General features: G+C 40.6%; 1 protein-coding gene across 6 annotated transcripts in view; it reads left to right on the forward strand.

Annotated features, from left to right (window-relative positions):
* The window catches only part of LOC128605009 (E3 ubiquitin-protein ligase UBR2-like), a 50,104-nt gene extending 31,732 nt beyond the window's left edge, over nt 1–18,372 (forward strand). For 5 of the 6 annotated variants that reach the window (XM_053620114.1, XM_053620117.1, XM_053620118.1 and 2 more), the window contains 12 exons: nt 2,807–2,975; nt 3,480–3,568; nt 8,341–8,866; nt 9,822–9,899; nt 10,000–10,172; nt 10,584–10,789; nt 10,882–10,975; nt 11,897–12,046; nt 12,474–12,576; nt 12,664–12,733; nt 12,813–12,961; nt 13,121–13,827. In XM_053620114.1, the coding sequence (XP_053476089.1) occupies nt 8,825–8,866; nt 9,822–9,899; nt 10,000–10,172; nt 10,584–10,789; nt 10,882–10,975; nt 11,897–12,046; nt 12,474–12,576; nt 12,664–12,733; nt 12,813–12,835 (939 nt within the window). In that variant the 5' untranslated portion in view covers nt 2,807–2,975; nt 3,480–3,568; nt 8,341–8,824 and the 3' untranslated portion in view covers nt 12,836–12,961; nt 13,121–13,827. Of the gene's footprint in view, nt 1–2,806; nt 2,976–3,479; nt 3,569–8,340; nt 8,867–9,821; nt 9,900–9,999; nt 10,173–10,583; nt 10,790–10,881; nt 10,976–11,896; nt 12,047–12,473; nt 12,577–12,663; nt 12,734–12,812; nt 12,962–13,120; nt 13,828–14,119; nt 14,209–14,294; nt 14,363–14,530 lie in introns of those variants that run through there. The other variant, XM_053620115.1, reaches the window with a different exon arrangement.
* The last annotated feature ends 287 nt before the right edge of the window (nt 18,373–18,659 follow it).

An 18,659-nucleotide genomic window follows, 5' to 3' on the forward strand; every position in this document is an offset into this window, starting at 1 on the left:
CACAGCTCTATTAAAATTGTCATCAAGTCTGAACATTAGAACCCAGCTTCCTTTTTTTTCAAGAACACACTATATGGCCAAAAGTTTGTGGACACCTGACCGTCACACCCGTACAGTATACGCTTGTTGAACATCCCATATCATGTTTATGCTGCAATGAAGATTCAGTGAACTGCAGGCTGGTGACTGATTTCAGCACCAAGGACAGCACCAGCTGAGCCCTGAATCACTATGAGAGCCTGAGAGAAACAAGTCTCTCTCTATTTCTTTCTCTTTCTGACTGTCTGATTGTCTTTCCATCTCTCTCTTGATCGGTCTTTGTCTCACTCTCTGTGTATGTGTGTCTCACTGTCGTCTCTATCTTCGGTCTCTCACTTTCTGTCTGTCATTCTCTCTCACTTTCTTTCTGTCTGTCATTCTCTCTCACTTTCTATTCTCTCTCACTTTCTTTCTGTCTGACTGCCTTTCTGTCTCTATTGATCTGTGCCCCTCTCTCTCTCTCTCTCTCTCTCTGGGAGTGCGTGCGTGGGGAGGACAGAGCGCGGTTCTGAGCCAAAATCTTTTCAAAATGTTTGGTAAACAGAGCAAATGATGTACTGCACACAATCATACACAAAGACCAATCATACTGTATAAAAGACAGATCTATTACAGAGAATCTGCATCTAGTAAGGCACTTGTATGACCATGCGTATGACAACAAGATTGAAATGGGGTTTTTATCATTAGATCAGGAGAAAGCTTTTGACCGGGTCGAACATGTTTTTCTTTTTAACACCCTAAAGGCTTTTGGTTTTGGTGAAAATTTTATCTCAATGATGAGGCTATTATACTCTGAAGCTACATTTATGATAAAAGTGGCCGGTAGCTTAAGTGCTGCTGTGAAGGCTCAGAGGGGTATCAGGCAGGGCTGCCCCCTGTCGGGCCGACTTTACAGCATAATTATTTAACCCCTGCTATATAAGCTTAGGAAAGAATTAACAGGTCTACAAATCGACACTCTAAACTGTCAACAACCCACCAAATTATCTGCATATGCGGATGATATCACAGTTTTAATTAGAGGTGATGTTAAGGTGGTAAAATACGCTCTGGAGTGTTATGGAAAAGCTTCATCTGCAAAAGTCAACTGGCATAAGAGCGATGTGGTGTGGTCAAGCTGTTAAAAGTCCATCACTTCCTGGCATCATGGACTCTATCAAATATCAACAGATATTAAATGAAAACCTGACTGCCTCTGCCAGAAAGATTCAAATGGGCTGTGGTTGGATCTTCCAGCAGGACAACGATCCAAAACATACATCAAAATCAACACACAAACGGTTTACTGACCACAAAATCAACAAATGAATAAAACACCACAGAGTTGTTCTAGGAAAATATATTTACTGATGGGGTGGCATGTTCTTCAGCTCAACATGGAGTTAACAGCACATCCCAAAGTGTTTTATTCCACTTGCAACACAGCAGCTTGGCAGCACTAACAATTTGTTAAAAAAAATTAATAAAAATCAGCCATAACATTAAAACCACCTGACTAATGTAGTGCAGGTCCTCCTTGTGCCGCTAAAACAGCTCTTACTCGTTGAGACATGGACGCCACAAGACCTCTGAAGGTGTGCTGTGGTTTCTGGCACCAAGACCATAGTTCCTTTAAGTCCTGTAAGATGCAAGGTGGGCCTCCGTGGATCAGACTTGTTTGTCCAGAACATCCCACAGATGCTCAATTGCTCAAAGAATTTTTGTCTTTATTTGGCAGTCAACTCCTTGAACTCTGTCATGTTCCTCAAACCATTCCTGAACCATTTTTTGTAGTGTGTCAGGGAACATTATTCCGCTGAAGGAGACCACTGCCATTAGGGAATTTTGTTGCCATGAAGAGGTGTACGTGGTCTGCAACAGTGTTGGGTAGGTGGTAGGTGTCAAAGTATATTAACATCCACACAAAAGCCAGGACCCGAGGTTTCCCAGCAGAACATTGCCCAGAACATCACACTGCCTCTGCTAGCTTTTGCTCCCCACTCGCATCAGTGAGCCTTGGGCGCCCTTGACCCTGTCACCAGTTCACCAGTTTTCCTTCCATGGGCCACTTTTGGTAGGTACAAGACCTGCCGTTTTGGCAATGCTCAGACCCAGTTATCTAGACGTCATAGTTTGGCCCTTATCGAAGTTGCTCAGATCCTTACACTTGCCCATTTTTCCCCAACCGTTCGCTTGGTGCCTAATATACCCCACCCCTTCACTGGTGCTGTTGTAATGAGATAATCAATGTTCTTCACTTCACCTGTCAGTGGTTTTACTGTTGTAGCTGATCGGTGAATAGTTGCATTTAATGTTGTAGAATGAAAACACATTCCCGCTCTCACTTGTTAGCATGTTGTAACAGCTGTTCTTCCCTCACCTATTGTGTGGTGTGTTTATTTATTTTTATTTATTTATTTTATTTTAAAAAAACAAAACTTTTTTTTTATATAAAACAAAGCAAAAGTGCTGCTTGTCATGTTACCGATAGGGCCACAGAAATGTCCTCTGTGCTGATGTCTTGGCTGAATCTGAAAACTTGTAGCTTTACCCCTGACTTGTACTGTGCTGACACTGGAGATTCCTTTCAGAAATGCTCCATTAATGTCTCCTAACATAAACCCACTAGGACTGAGATGATTTATGCATTGTAGCACCAAACAAAGGTTTCAGTCACTTTTCTGTCTGTAAATTGTCCATCACTGTGTATGGGGCCATAGTCTTGTGTCCTTTATTCATCTCCGTAAATAGTCATCATATTAACCTGTTGACTGGTGTTTATCAGACAGGAGCCTGTGGTTTCCTACTCTGAACGCTGTTCGAGACATGTCGACTTCAGGAGGCCCCACTCCACCCTTCACCACCCTGTCAGTCACCCACCCAGCCAATCACATCACTCCTGTAGAGCTGCACCGACCAGAGAAACGCAACGCCATGAGCAAGGCCTACTGGAGGTATGTTTTTCCATCAAATAAAGGACATAACTACTGGGTTTTCCAAAAGTCTCCATACATAAGGGACTGTTTGCCAGTACCAGGTCGGTTGTGCCTTCGTCAGTGGACGTGCACTTCTCGGTTGGTCTGCAACACGTGCAGTCTTTTTGAATTTGTTAATAAGTTTGGAAACTGTGTTGTGTGTTTGCTGTGTTCGCCATGTTTCCTGTTAGTCCATCGCAACCTTGCCACAGCTTCCTGATCCAGGCATGAGAATGATTTCAATACGTTCTTCTCTTGTCAAAAGCGTTCTTAAAGGCTATCTGGGGGGAAAAAATGAAAATATGAAAAAAAAAAATTTTTTTGGAAGACATTTAGGTAAAAAAAAAAAAAAATGTTAATTTCCCCCTTGTATAATTCTGCTTTGTTGCATCGGACGTCTTTGTTTTGTTATATAAGGCGTTGGCTTTATACTCCGTTATAGGCAACTTTGCATAATAACATTAGTGCTTTTTTCCCCTGCAGTGAAATGATCGAATGCTTTAATCAGATTGCTGAAGACTCAGAGTGCCGTGTGGTGGTGTTCTCGGGTGCAGGGAAAATCTTCACTGCAGGTACAGCAGTATGTCATTTTTTTTCAGAATTAGAAATATGCTTTAATTTTTATGTGGGTTTGCAGTGCTTTTACTCTCATAGCTGTTCATTATTATAATAAGCAATGGCTCCATGTGCTAAAACCACAACACTAAGTGAAGTTCATTTAACAAGCATCCTTATTCTTTCCTAGTGCAGAATGTATTAAACTTCAAGTTTAGTAGTTAATAGTCTTTCTAATTAGGGATGTGCCCAGGTATTCGAATACACATTTAACCTTTTGAAGTGCCATTAGTTAAGTCAAGTGCGTTTTTATTGTCATTCCTCTATATAGCTCATATACACTGGAACAAAGTGACATTCCTTCCGGACCATGATGCAACACAGTTGTGTATTTGCACTTTATGTAGTCTTGCGTACTGTTCTGTGTGAGACGAGTGCAACACAATAAAAACACAAAACAGCAAATACACAGGACAGTAGATACACAGGACATGGACTGTAACTGTAAGCTACTGTGTAATGTAGCAGCACATGTATTGCAGCAATACTGGCAGCAGAAATAGTTCCCTAGTATAAAGTGACTGATGCAGCTATGTAAAGTCTTACTGGGTTAGTGCGGTGTGCAGTGGTATGAGTCTTACTGGGTGAGGTGTTTGACTAGCCCAGGTGAGCACTGTAATCTGACTGTCTCAGGGAAGAAACTGTTGCAGAGTCTGCTGGTGGTGGCACGGACGCTCCTGTACCTTCTGCCGGATGGCAGGGGGGTGAATAGTCTGTGAAAGGGGTCCTCCACAATACTGGTGGCTTTGTGGATGCACCGGTAGTTGAAGGAGGTGTGTGGTGGGTAGAGAGACCCGATGATCTTTCCAGCTGTCCTCACAATTCGCTGTAGGGTCTTGCGGTTGGAGGCGGTGCAGTTCCCGTACTACACCGTGAGACAGCTGGTCAGGACACTCTCGATTGTCCCACTGTCGAAGGAGCATATTATTCGAATATTCAGGTGTCTGGGTATTGATTGTACCCTTTATTGGCATGAAGTCAATGAGAAAATCTGGTCAGGTCTAGCAGAACAGTTACGCCAGACATTGTGTAAGTTATAGGTGTTCATGTGCACTAGGGCTGCACGATTATGGCCAAAATGATAATCCCGATTATTTTCATCAATATTGAGATCTCGATTATTTATCACGATTATTAATTGATTTTAGTGACAACATCTTTTTTATTGCACTTTCACATTTAAGTTTTCTCATGCCACAATACAACACAAGTAGGCATGAGAACTTGAGCTGGTCAATTATGACAGAATTTAGGAACATCGTGTGAGTCATGACACATTAATTTACCTTCTGATAAACTAAATGTAATATTTTCAGTTCATTTTACAGACTGCATGCAAAAAACAACCGTGAACCTGTTTGAAGTCTGCTCCTCTTAAATATATTTAAAGCTACACTATTAGACATTTCCACTGTCATGGTTCTGGGCTGGAGTCAGTTCTCGAACCGCTCTGTGTGTATTGTGTAGATATCTGAATAATCTCATATAGGATGTGATTGGGTGAGTTCATTTACCCGTCAGATGCAAAGCGCTTTAGTTTAATGGTGTTCATTAGGGATGCTCCGATCAGGATATTTACAGCTGAAACTGATCCAGATACCAATCTTTTTTATTTAAGCTTTAATCAGGAATTCTGTCATAAACAGTTAAATGTAAGCTCTCTGCTCATGGTCACTGTTAACTGAATAAAATAATAGCAATGAGAAATACTGTTGGTTAATTGATAAATATACAGCATAAAATATTTATTTTAAAATATCTTGAACAATAAAGAGCCCTAATTAAGAGTAGACTAACACAAAAATGATCCATATTAGGAAAAAGGCTGATAGCTTTCTAAGGAAATAGTGATCTAAGGTTAAGGTCAAATTGATATTAAATGCAACCCATAGTAATTAAACATTATTTCATTTCTCATTTTATTTATATTTTATGAAGTTATTATAATATCTATATTTTTATATATTAAATGATTTATTTATAACTAAGCACATTTTCTGTCTTTACATTTTAGTAGTTTTATTTTTGTTTCAGTTTTAGATCGGTTCCCCAGTACAGTGTCCATGTCTGCTGATAATATTGTGTTTTGGGGGGATAAATCAAAACATGGAAACTGGAGTTGACTTTTCTAGTGATATCTGGCAACCGTGAGTGTAAGCGGAGTGAATTAGAGTTAGTGAAGGAGCGCTGCAGTGTACTGTATGTTTACAGACGGAACAGTTGCTACTCTTGATTGTGATTGGTGAGGAATTATTTAATAAAGAAGTTTGAATTAAACCCACCTTGTAACGTTATTATTAATTTACTCCGCCCGAAGCCGCTGTGTCTACACGAGCAGGTGAAAGTTCAGGTCATTTTGCGGGATCAATAAAAGATGGCGGTTGTGAGATCGGAGAGTTGAGAGAAGCAGATGATGTAGAGTCACTTCATCATAATGGCTTCTTTGCAGTATTTCCACACTTGTACAGTGGACTGAGGAGATGAAAAGCAGTGTGAAAGTAACTGTTGCGCGGTGTAGATGTATTTTGGACTTCCTGTAGTTTTAATTCCGATTGTATTATACAACTCCGAACAGGTCTCTTGCACCGGTGTGAATAAATATTTATTCACAGTCGCACAAAGTACTTTTCAGTCACAATGCGAGTGAAATGGTTGCACCGTAGAGCCCCGAGTTTATCTGCAAAGTTTGTTTCCCACTCAGCGTGATTAGGTTTAATGTCCCCGACAACCTCTGAAGTGCTGTTTAGCATCGTGCTAATTTCATGATTTCCCCTCGCTCTGGAGCTCGAAGCGAAGCTAGCAACTCGAGGGCTGAAATGCTAATTCCGTTTCGGGGTGTTGGCACTACAAAATGACGTCATCCCTGCGCCACTCTATGGTGATTGGCTGTAGTGTAGGAGCCGCTTGATTTGATCTGCAGTGGAGTTTTCTGTGAGCGGAGGACGGAATTTAAATGTCAATATCGCAGTCGATCATGTTCATTTAATCGTGGGCAGTCAAAATCGTAATCGCGATCGATATTCCATTAATTGTGCAGCCCTAATCTGCACTAAAGAAGTTTTGGGAGCAAGCAGTTCACATTTTCAACTATGAAGTCTGCAGGACAGACAAGTGCTACAGTGCATTTACAATAGCTCTCAGTATAGCTCCATTCAAATATTCAGCAACAATGGACACATCAGCCACCTTGGGTTTGCAGATTGAGCTCATTTTAAACCAGACACTAGAGAGAGACATTAGCTGAGAGACATGAGGTCATTTCCAGTAAGGGAACATAGTGAGTATCGATGCTCCCTGGTTTTTGTGGTGCGTTGTGGGATTTTTTAGGGAGCAAACGTTCCAGTGCACTGGAAGGATTTTGCAATTGAGACAACACTTAAAATGGCTGACTCCCTGGTCTCTTGAACCCATACCCTAAACTCAACAGGAAGTCAGCATTTTGATTTTTCTCTTAATTTTTTCCTCCGTTTTTTGCCATTTCCAGGCCTCGTACTTTAACGTACTCCTCCTGGAGCTTTCATCAGATCGGCATCACGTTCGGTCTGTCTCATCTACAGGCATTGACGATGCTAAATTCCGAAGCTTTTGAATTTTTGCTGCTCGTCGTGGGCGTGGCGCTCTCACAAATTTAGAAGTTTCACCATGAAAAAGGAAGTTGTTATAACTCAAACATAGAATGTCCAATCTAGGGATGTCACGATACCAAAAATCTAGTAGTCGGTACCAGCAAAAATACACGATACTCGATACCCCTTTGTGTATAAATAAATAATACTTTTAACTCCTTTATTTAAACACTTGAGCATTATAAAAAACAACAGTCACATAATATAAAAAGCAATTACAAAATAGATATATAATAAATATGTAGGCATAAAATGTTTTTTCTTTGAGATGTTCTGAAATGAGGTCTGGTTTCGGTGTATAGTTTGGGGATCTCTGTATACATGAAGTAATTTTTGCCTGGTATCTGGGGTTGAACCGCTGAAGCAGAGGGAGAGGGAGGGGGAGGGGGAGAGGGAGAGGGAGGGAGGAGCAATCACATTTTAGCCCAGAACCTTTAGCTTGCCTTTGCCAGGAGGTTCAGACTTGGCTTTCAACAAGATAAAGAGTCAAGCATACTTCCAAATGAACACCAAAATGCTTCAAGAAACTCAAAATCAGTGTTTTACAATGAGCTTAAAATGTCCTCCATGGTGGCATGGACCAGGACCCCTCGGTCTGCAGCATTACAGGAAGATTTCAGGTTAGTCATTATGGGAAGAGTCTCGGTGCTGTTATTGTCTCTGGGGCAGACATCCGTTAACATTGTGACCCCTTCCCTGGAGAGAACAGCATTACAATTCTGAAAACAGTTTTTGTAAATAATCATTCACTACTTAAAGCATGTACCCGAGCTCCTGCTGCGCAGTAACTAAAACTGTCTGCAACTCACGTGTTACTTCATTCTTTAGTTCCTTCTCTTAAGTGTAGAGCCTCTGTCAGATTGTGTGATTGATAAAGAAAAGCACATAAATGACAAAATACCAGTTTGAGTGCCTAGTGGTCTAATCAGGAAATGCTCTTTGGAAGCTCAATATATGCACTTATCCATTTGCATTTGATTTGGCTGTTAGTGCTGAGGATGTCCTTAAGGTGATGTGCTGCTTTTGGCAGATTTAGTAATTCTCTTTAGTCACATGAGCACTAATGGTTTTTCTAAATTTTTATGTTGTTATGTTGGATACAGGCAGAGGAAGCTCAGCGAAAGCTTAAGAGACAGAATGGAGAGGACCCAGGTAAGCTATTTCTTCAGTGATTATAGTCATATCTGAAAATGATTGGTCAGTTGAATGCAGATTGCTGCAGTGTGAGTGTCTGTGTGTGTCGTAGCCCTGCCTCCATTCTGCCCACTGTGTGCCAGCTTGGTAAACATTCTGCAGTGTGACGTGCTGCTTGGCATGCTGGGAGCTGTGCTGCAGTGGGCTATGGAGTCCAGTGGAGGACACTGGTCTGAGTCCATGCTGCAGAGGGTAAATGTTTGGATGTTTTGTTAAAATGACATGATAGTGTAGTAAATTCAACAAAATTCCACTTGCTATGCTGTGTTCATGAGCATCACTTTTTAATGACTGAGTAGTGTTCACAATTCTGTATGTGTGTGTTGCTACAGGTGCTGCACTTGTTAGGCATGGCTCTGCTGGAGGAGCAGCAACAGCTAGAGAACATTGGGGATGACGATGAAGTTACTTTCAACTTCACCCTCAAAATCTCCCGTAAGTTTTGTACATCATCTCACACAATAGAAAGTCTCAAGCCTGTAGTTAGATCTGTGGTTCTTGTATCACAGGTCCCGGTGAAGCCCCCGGCAACACTACAAGCATCCTGGCTCTGTGAGAGACCTTGCAGTGCACGCCTCACTTGGAAATGCACAAAGACATGAATAGCTGGATCCTTAAAGTGAAATTACATCTTGATTATGTTTGCAATTTGCCTCACTCTCTCTATGCGTGCACCTAATATGTCCACCAGGTGGCAGCCTAGCATGTTTTGCAATTCGCTCACTGAAGGTAGGCGCAACATACAAAAGATGAGCGTTTTTACCATGAAGTTTAAAGCAGTGCTGCATCATCAAGACCTGTTTGAAATCCAAGCAGTGCAACACTGCTCAAGGTGGCGTGGCCGGTAGGCAAAGCAGCACCTCTCACCACGGTGAAGCACAAATGCTTCACTGTCACAAAGCGGTTTTGCTGCTGATCATCTGTAGGTGGCCCTAGGGGTGTTTTGATGTGGCTTATTGTGCGTATTACTTAAAAGCTGTATGTCAACATGAATATTTAAATGACGTAAGGATTGCTTACTACACAAACTGAATTTCCATGCACTGTGATGTATGCATTTTATTTTCCATATAGTGAAAACTGTCAGGACACCTGCACCAGGCAGAACATGTACATATGAAGGCCATGGTGTAGGCCAAGGCTAATGATGTATTGTAGTATGTACTTTGAAGAGAAACAGGCAAATTAAATGTTAGTAAAATTGTAATGCATCCTCAGTAATTAATGGTATGGTGTGTGTGTATATACTTTTTAGTGCACAAATGTGTTCTGTTGAACATCTGCTTAGTTTTGCAAGCCTTTGATTGTGTGTGCATGTAGTTCTAACTGCACTGCTGTATCGTTTTCTTGTAGAAGTATTTTCCTAAATTATGTATCTTTTTCTACACAGATGGTTAGCATTAAAACGATGCGTGAGTGCACAGCTGCTGCACCTCCCTGTGAAGGAACAGGGCACTGTCACAAGGAGGTCAGACTTTGAGCAACTTTCTATTCCACTGACATATTAACCATCACCCTTTAAAGTGTTGAAGAGCTTAAATCTACGTGTGTGTGTGTGTGTGTTGCAGACTGTGTGGGACAAAGACAAAGCAGAGAGAAAAAAGAAAGCTGAACTGTGCTGGAAAAAGACCATGGCTCAAACATTAGAGAGCCAGAGTCATTTTATCAATAAGTACATAGATCTGCTCACGCAGGATTCAGAGGATCTGGACGCCTCAGCCTCTACATCAGCAGAGCATAGGTACCTAAGCATGCTCGTAGTGACGCAGTGTTCTTAATAAGTCAACTTGTATTGTATTCTCGATATCCAGTCAGTACATTTATGTCAGTAAATGCATGCATCAACAGTTCCTTGACTTTGCTGAGCAGTTGTCTGTTCCTTGTCCTAAAAGTTCTTGCATATAATGGTGGTCTTCACATAACATAAGTAAATTCCCATCCTTAAACTCTTTATCTTGCATATTCATTTAGAGCATTTTCTGTTGGGGTAAATGAGTAGAGAGGATCCTAGGCCATTTTTAGCAATTTCCTGGTGATTAAAAAAAGATGAACCCATTTATTCAACACTGATTATTTTAACAAATTCAGAGGGACCTTAACATAAAATTAAGGTTATAGTGTACTTGTAACCATCCGTCTCTGCTTGGTACAGCCCCAGTTCATGTGACAGTGCTCTGGTGTGTGTGGGACCTCGTCGTTGGCGTGCCAGAGGAGGAGAGAGGAGGCAGATGGAGATGTGTATCCTGTGTCACGAAGCGCAGGAGATCCTACCTGATGGCACCGCCATGGTGCTCGCTGCCTTTGTCCAACGCTCTACGGTCATGTCCAGGAACCGCAAAAGACCCCCTCACAATCCAGGTAAGGTTATGGTTTACAGTGTGCAAGTCAAGTAATTGGATAGGTTTGAGTAGCCAGTGTGCTTATTTCTGGAGGATACATGTGTGTTACAGAGAGCTATGATCCCCTCTTCATGCACCCTGACCTGTCCTTTGGTACCCATACCGGCAGCTGTGGCCACATCATGCACTCTCACTGCTGGCAGAGGTGAGGAGTTGGGCAAAATGTTACTTCTAGACAGCCTTCTACTTAATCCCAAATAAAAAGTTTTGCTGCTTTCAAATGTTTGTGGATATAGGCAATAGAATCAGCAGCTAACAGTAAATAGTTTGTCTAGAAAATAATGACCTCTATATGAGCAATTACAAATAAATTAGCTAATACTAATCAATCAGTCTGGATGTTTTGTGACTGAAAAGTCAAAAATCTAATCTGTGATGTACAGGAAAGTCTTCATGGATGTGTGGTGATCGATAAGATGTAGATAGAAATTGGATGTGTTTGGCTTAAATATGCGATCTGCAGATTTTTATTTATTTTTTTTGACCCAATACAGTGAGCTGATCATCTGCACAAAGCATGAAACAAAGCTTGCTATGTGCACTTGACTATTTTTCACTGTCTTAGATCAAGCCAGTGTTACTTTCAAAGTCTGTAAACTTATTGCGCCTCATGGGGAAGCAAAGAACGTTAACCTGATCTGACCTTAGGAGTAAGTGCAGTGAGTATCAAAAGCTAAAGAAATCAGGTGATGGAACTTGTTACGCTTGGTAATCAGCAATGCTCGGTTGTTGAGGACGTCAGATTCTGGTGTGCGCTGTGCGCTTCCCAATCAAAAATACTTTTCATATGTTCCCGTTCTTCAATGGAGGGGAGTGCTGTCCAACAGTTTACACTCCTGAAGAATAAGGTTACCTCGGAGAGCTTTACAAGCAGTATATGTGTTCCCACGTCAATCCTACATCCATGTCAAGCTTAACAGCTCAGTGGATCAGTTTGCTTGTCACTGCTTAATAGATCTGACCAGTTCGGTCATGTCTGTGATTGCATGGTACATATAAAGCTTATGGAAATTTGACAGGTTGTCAAATAATGGTCTCTTAATCTTCGAGTTATTTTCTCTTACAGATACTTTGAGACACTCCAGAGTCAGGATGCGCAGTGGCTGCATGAGCAAACCAGTTACGATGTAGAGAATGGGGAGTACTTGTGTCCACTCTGTAAGTGTCGCAGTAACACCGTCATTCCTCTCCTGCCCCTCACTGAGACCACCTGCAGGTACTCGCATACAAACTTGTGCTTGTGATTATTCTAAGTGGAGTTGCTCTGAATCCGGACCGCTTAATATTTTAACCATTACATTGGCGAGTTAGTTGTAGTGGCTCTGTAACCAATGCAAACTTGCCTATGAAATGCCATGGAAGGATACAGAATGACACTGTAACAGTGCATACCCCATTCCATTATTCCTCTTATTTATTTATATATTGTATAGCAAGGGAATTGATATCATCTGTAGCTGAATTGCATGTCTTGCCATGTTGAGATCAGAGTATAGAATTTCTGCTTATGTAAGATGGCTAATCCACTGCTGTTGCATGATATTTAGTCACACTGACTCAGTTTATTACAGTAAATTTGCCAGTTGTCCCATTGAGTTTGACATTTTCTCTGGTTAAATAGTAAAATGCATGCATGTCTGTAGTTACAGCAATAGTGAGCAGCCAGGTCTGGCTCATTGGCTGAATACAACGTATACAAGCAGATCAGAGCCTTGCACTCTGCTCATAAGAGAGCCAAGCCAACAAGTGAGTCTCATCATATATAGTGCGTGTGCTCCTTATTTGTGTGTGTATGCGTGCACATGCAGTCATATTGTGGTGTTTGTCTTTTAGATGCTGGTGAGACAGAGACTGTGGAGGACTCTCCTCCTCCTGAGAGTTTCAGGCTGGACCACACACCAGTGTAAGCATACCCACTGTTTCCTTTCACAACTGCGTATCTGAGCGTGTCTTTAACACTGATCTGTGATGTGTTTTGATAGCAACCCTTATTCAAGCTCCATAAGGGAGATGCTGATGACATTTGGGACCGCAACTTATAAAGTTGGCCTTAAGGTGCACCCTAATGAGCAGGACCCCCGTGTGCCGATCATGTGCTGGGGCAGCTGTTCTTACACCACCCAGTCTATAGGTCAGTCTGCACCCATTTCTTACAGACTAAGAATTCATGTATAAGATTTACAATATTCACTGACCTGTGTTAAAGGGTAGTTAGTAAAAATGTTGTTCTTTTTGGTAAAGAACATTATGATATGCATTTGTTGTTTTTCTGTGCTTGTATTTTGTACAGAGAGATTATTGGTAGATGAGGAGAAGCCTCTGTTTGGAAGTTTACCCTGTAGACAGGTATGACAACCCAACTTATTGTCATATCTCAGCCCAGCCAGGACTCGGTTTCCCGAGAAGCAACACCCACTTCTAACATGGCCGCTGAGGACTACACTTCCCACATGCATGCGCTCACCTCCCCGGAGTTCTGATCTCACACACCTGCAGCCAATCACCTTGTCCACTCACCACGGCTTATTAAGAGACTTTGGATACAGAGACACTTTGTGAAGTAAACGTTCAGCAGACTAGTTTCTCTGTCGTTCTCCAAGCGTTACCTACTGTCTTTATTCCATAAGTGACTTTGACCTTTGCTTACGTCCCCGACCACGATTTCTGTCTTGCCCCGTTTGTTTTGTTTGCATGATCGCCTGACCCTCGCTTGCTTCTTGACTACGGACTGTGCTCACCCCTCTGGATTATTCTGCCTGAACCTGCCGCCCGCTTCTGCTTCTGTATTCCCCACGGTACGTGACACTTATCAAGCCAGAATGAATTCTTCTTTCGAGGGATGTGTGATGATGTAATAAATTCTGTATCAGAGGTATTGTTAGTGCTGTTAAAATACTCGACAAAGCACTGTTTGCTTGCAGGATGTAGTAGTTAATTGTACACTAGAATAAATTCTTCCGATGATTTGATTTGCTTTTCACTTGTAATTCTAAATATAAAAGCATATATATATATATATATATATATATATATAAAAATAGACTGCATCTCTCAGATCATTATTCAAGCTTCTGAGCATCATTCGCACTCTAAAGATATCTAGAAGATTGCTCAGTTATGTTCGGGGTTCATTTTGGTAGCATTACTAAATATTCTGAATCACGAATATCTGCAGGTATTATGTTCTCCTTCCTCAGTTCTAATTCCTTCTATATCCTGTAATATTTATCCATATTTTGTATCCTAAATAATAAAAAATAGAAGTGTCATAAAACGTGCCCTTGTTTAGGAGACTATTTGAGTTCCCTGGCTCAGTTTGGCTCTGCATGCTGAGTCTCCTCTCACTCCTCTGTGCAAAATCACTTCATGCGACTGTTGGTAGGTATATTTATTTCATTATTTATTTTTCTCTCACTTGTAGTTTTTTAGTTCTTTAACTGTGTGCGCGCGCGCGCTCCGTGCAGCACTTGTTCTTGCTCCCCAGGTGGAAAGTTCCCCCTGCATTCTGGATGTGGACATGTTCCACTCAGTGGTGAGCTGACAAGCTTGTTAAATGATACTTTAGGCACTATTAAATGTATATTAGCATCAGATTAGAGTATCATTGTTGTCCAGAATCTAAACCTGTCTATCTAACAGGTCATTGTCTGTGGTTTCTTTGGCTGTAGTCTCTGAATCATGTTTTGTGTTTGTATGTCAGGGGAGTCTGGTGCTGTCCTATTCAGCATTGCACTGCTTAGACTCCTCAGGGCTGAAATGATCCTCTCCACATTCAAGTATTTCTAATTGTGGTTACACTTTAGAAATAAAAGCGTGTTACTGTGAAGATGTCAAACTCTTTCCTGTTTTAAATCCTGAGGTAAGTTTAGCTGAAGCTGTGTGGCAGAATCCCAAATGCATCTCAGCTGTCCTTCATAAAGTGTTAGTATTTTACTGTCCTGTTTAAGGACACTACATATACTGTTTGTTAGTATTTTACTGTCCTGTTCTTACTTGTATCTACTCTATGGGTCAATATCGTACACTCATATAATTGTCAAATTATTAGAGATCAATGGCTTCAATATGTGAAGGGGAACATATTGTTAACATAAAATGATATCTAATTCCTTTAATGCAAATAGGTTGAGTACAAAGCCACCTACTAAGCCACTGCAGTGGAACTTAATGGTGGCCACACAAAATATTGACACTTTGGGCCCAATTTGGACATTTACACTTAGTGGTGTACTCACTTTTGTTGCCAGCGGTTTAGACATTAATGGCTGTGTGTTGAGTTATTTCGAGGTGACAGCAAATTTACACTGTTACACAAGCTGTACACTCACTACTTTATGTTGTAGCAAAGTGTCATTTCTTCAGTGCTGTCACATGAAAAGATATGATCAAATATTTACAAAAATGTGAGGGGTGTACTCACTTTTGTGAGATACTGTATTTCTCATGGACTCATAGGGGTGCCAATAATTGTCACTCTTGACCTCATACTAACATACGGACTAAGAATAGAAAAAATTATCATTTTTCCGCAGTCTGAAGTTGTCTCAGACCATTATCTTATCTCGTTCATAATACGAATTGATCATAATATTTCCACCTCGCCTCGCTACCGCGTAAAACGTACCTACACATCAGCTACTGCACCGAGCTTCATAAATAACCTCGCAGAAACATCAATTAGATTTGGATCACCGTCAGATCCCATAGAACTCGATCAGGCGACTGAAAGCTTGGAGTCAACACTCCGCTACACGCTAGATAGAGTGGCTCCACTCAAAAGGAAAATAATTAGAGAAAAAAAATGAGCACCCTGGTATAACGATCAAACGCGAACCTTAAAACAGACAACTCGACAATTAGAACGTAAACGGCGTCAAACCAAACTGGTGATATTTCAAACAGCGTGGAAGGAGAGCCTACTGAAATATAGAAAATCTCTTGGCGATGCTAGAAAAATCTATTTCTCCGCCTTAATAGGAGACAACAAAAACAATTCTAGATTCCTTTTCAACACAGTAGCAAAATTAACTAGGAATAAAACCACTACAGAGAGAAACACTCAATCATTACATAGCAGTGAAGATCTCATGAAATTTTTCATTGATAAGGTTGAAAATATTAGACGTGAAATACAGGCCATTAAATTAAAACCGGACAGTACTGTAACAAACCCATTACATGACAATGTAGCAATATCAGATCAATGTTTAGAGTGTTTTGCTCCGCTTAGAGAGACCGAACTAGCTACATTAATCTCTTCAGCCAATTCATCAACTTGCATACTAGATCCCGTACCTACATGTTTGTTTAAACAGTTTGTCCAGGAGTAATTGAACCACTTTTAAATATAATCAATTCTTCCCTAAGCACTGGCTATGTACCTAAATCACTTAAATTAGCAGTTATTAAACCCTTGATTAAAAAACCTGATCTTGACCTGTCTCAATTGTCCAGCTATAGACCAATATCAAATCTCCCCTTCATCTCTAAGATTTTAGAAAAGGTTGTAGCAAAGCAGTTATGCTCGTACTTAGATAGGAATAACATTCATGAAATGTATCAGTCAGGGTTTAGACCTCATCATAGCACAGAGACAGCATTAGTTAAAGTAGTAAATGACCTTCTACTGACCTACGATCAGGGTTGTGTCTCTCTGCTTGTGTTACTCGACCTTAGTGCAGCTTTTGATACTATAGATCACACTATTCTCCTTGATAGATTAGAAAATGTTGTTGGTATTAAGGGAACAGTCCTCTCCTGGCTCAGGTCTTATCTGACCGATCGTTATCAGTTCGTAGATGTAATGGTGATTTCTCCATGCGTACTGAGGTTACTTTTGGAGTTCCGCAGGGTTCTGTTTTAGGCCCACTGCTTTTTACTTTATATATGCTACCCCTAGGTCGAATTATTCGTAAACATGGAATTAGCTTCCACTGTTATGCTGATGATACACAGTTATATGTTTCAGCGAAGCCAGAGGACAGACAGAAGCTTAGTAAAGCTGAGGATTGTGTAAAGGACATTAGACGTTGGATGTTAACTAACTTCCTTCTACTTAATTCTGATAAAACAGAAATACTTTTATTAGGCCCACGTGTAGCTAGAAGTAATCTTTCTGATCACATGGTTACTCTGGATGGTCTTTCTGTTTCATCATGTGCAGCAGTTAAAGACCTTGGAGTGATTATTGACTCCAGCCTATCATTTGATGCTCATGTAGATAATATTACTAGGATAGCTTTCTTTCATCTCAGAAATATTTCTAAGATAAGAAATATATTGTCACTACATGATGCAGAAATACTTATATAATTCATATAATAATAATTCATGCATTCGTCATGCATTCGTCACCTCTAGATTAGATTACTGTAATGCCTTACTGTCTGGATGTTCCAGTAGGAATATAAATAAGCTCCAGTTAGTCCAGAATGCAGCTGCTAGAGTCCTAACTAGAACTAGAAGGTACGACCATATCACACCGATATTATCAATACTGCATTGGCTCCCAGTAAAATCTCGCATTAACTATAAATTACTTTTATTAACCTATAAAGCACTAAATGGTCTCGCGCCACAATATCTAAGCGACCTTTTGGTTTTATATAATCCGCCACGCCTACTTAGATCAAAAGATGCAGGCTATTTGACGGTACCTCGAATAGTGAAGGCTACAGCAGGGGGAAGAGCTTTCTCTTATAGAGCCCCACAGTTATGGAACAGTCTTCCTATTAGTGTTCGGGACTCAGACACAGTCTCAGTGTTTAAGTCTAGGCTTAAAACGTATTTGTTTACTCAAGCCTACCCTGACTAGATTCTGTTCTACTACTTCGCAGTCATAATTATCTTTTTTCTCCCTCTCTCCTTTCGCCGAGCCCCACACGAATTTATGGAGATACTAGAGATCCAGATCCTTTCTGCCTCTGGATGGAGCTCAAATCTTCTTTAATTCCAGACTGCTGGGACTACGGCTGCTCCTAAGGCCATACAGACTTCATATAAATCCATAATGAACTTTTTCACACTATCTGTTGTTACCCAGATGAGGATGGGTTCCCTTCTGAGTCGGGTTCCTCTCAAGGTTTCTTCCTCTTAAAACATCTTAGGGAGTTTTTCCTTGCCACCGTCGCCACTCAGTAGCTTGCTCAGTTGGGATAAATTCACACCTTTAATATCTGTATACCATGTTGATATTTCTGTAAAGCTGCTTTGAGACAATGTCTATTGTAAAAAGCGCTATACAAAAAAAAAAAAAAAAAAATTGTTGTGCACCCATGTAACATTTTTTTAATAAACCTGTTTGCAATTGTTTATCCATGAGAGCAGAGTATTTTTGTGAATTTTTTGAACAAAAGATTTTGTTCTTTGCTCATATTTACCAAGGGTGCCAATATTAGTGGAGGACACTGTACATGTTGTCACTCTCGGGTGGAAACCTCACATGACAAACTGTTACTTTTCAGGAAAAAAAAAACCTGTATGTTGTGCAGTGAACTGTTACAGTTGGAAGTGTGGCTGTACATAAAAAAAAATGTTTAAATGACATTAATGTTAGATTAAAAAAGCCTTTACAGACTTGGTGTTTACTGATGAAAGCAAACGCTGTATTTATTCAAAGCAACCAGTTCTTTATGTACCTTCAAGATCACTGTTTACGTTCAGCTCTGCTGTGTGGCACATCAATCCTTCAACATGTAGGTGGGGTGGAGTTATGAGGCTTTACCAAAAGTTTTAGAGATTGAGATTTAGTCACAAACACTTTTTAATACTTTTCATTGGTTAAATATTTGTGAAACCCACAGTTAAATGTAAAGGGTGACCAATAGCAT

The sequence above is a fragment of the Ictalurus furcatus genome, unplaced genomic scaffold, assembly GCF_023375685.1.
Source record: "Ictalurus furcatus strain D&B unplaced genomic scaffold, Billie_1.0 scf7, whole genome shotgun sequence".
Classification (NCBI taxonomy): Eukaryota; Metazoa; Chordata; class Actinopteri; order Siluriformes; family Ictaluridae; genus Ictalurus; species Ictalurus furcatus.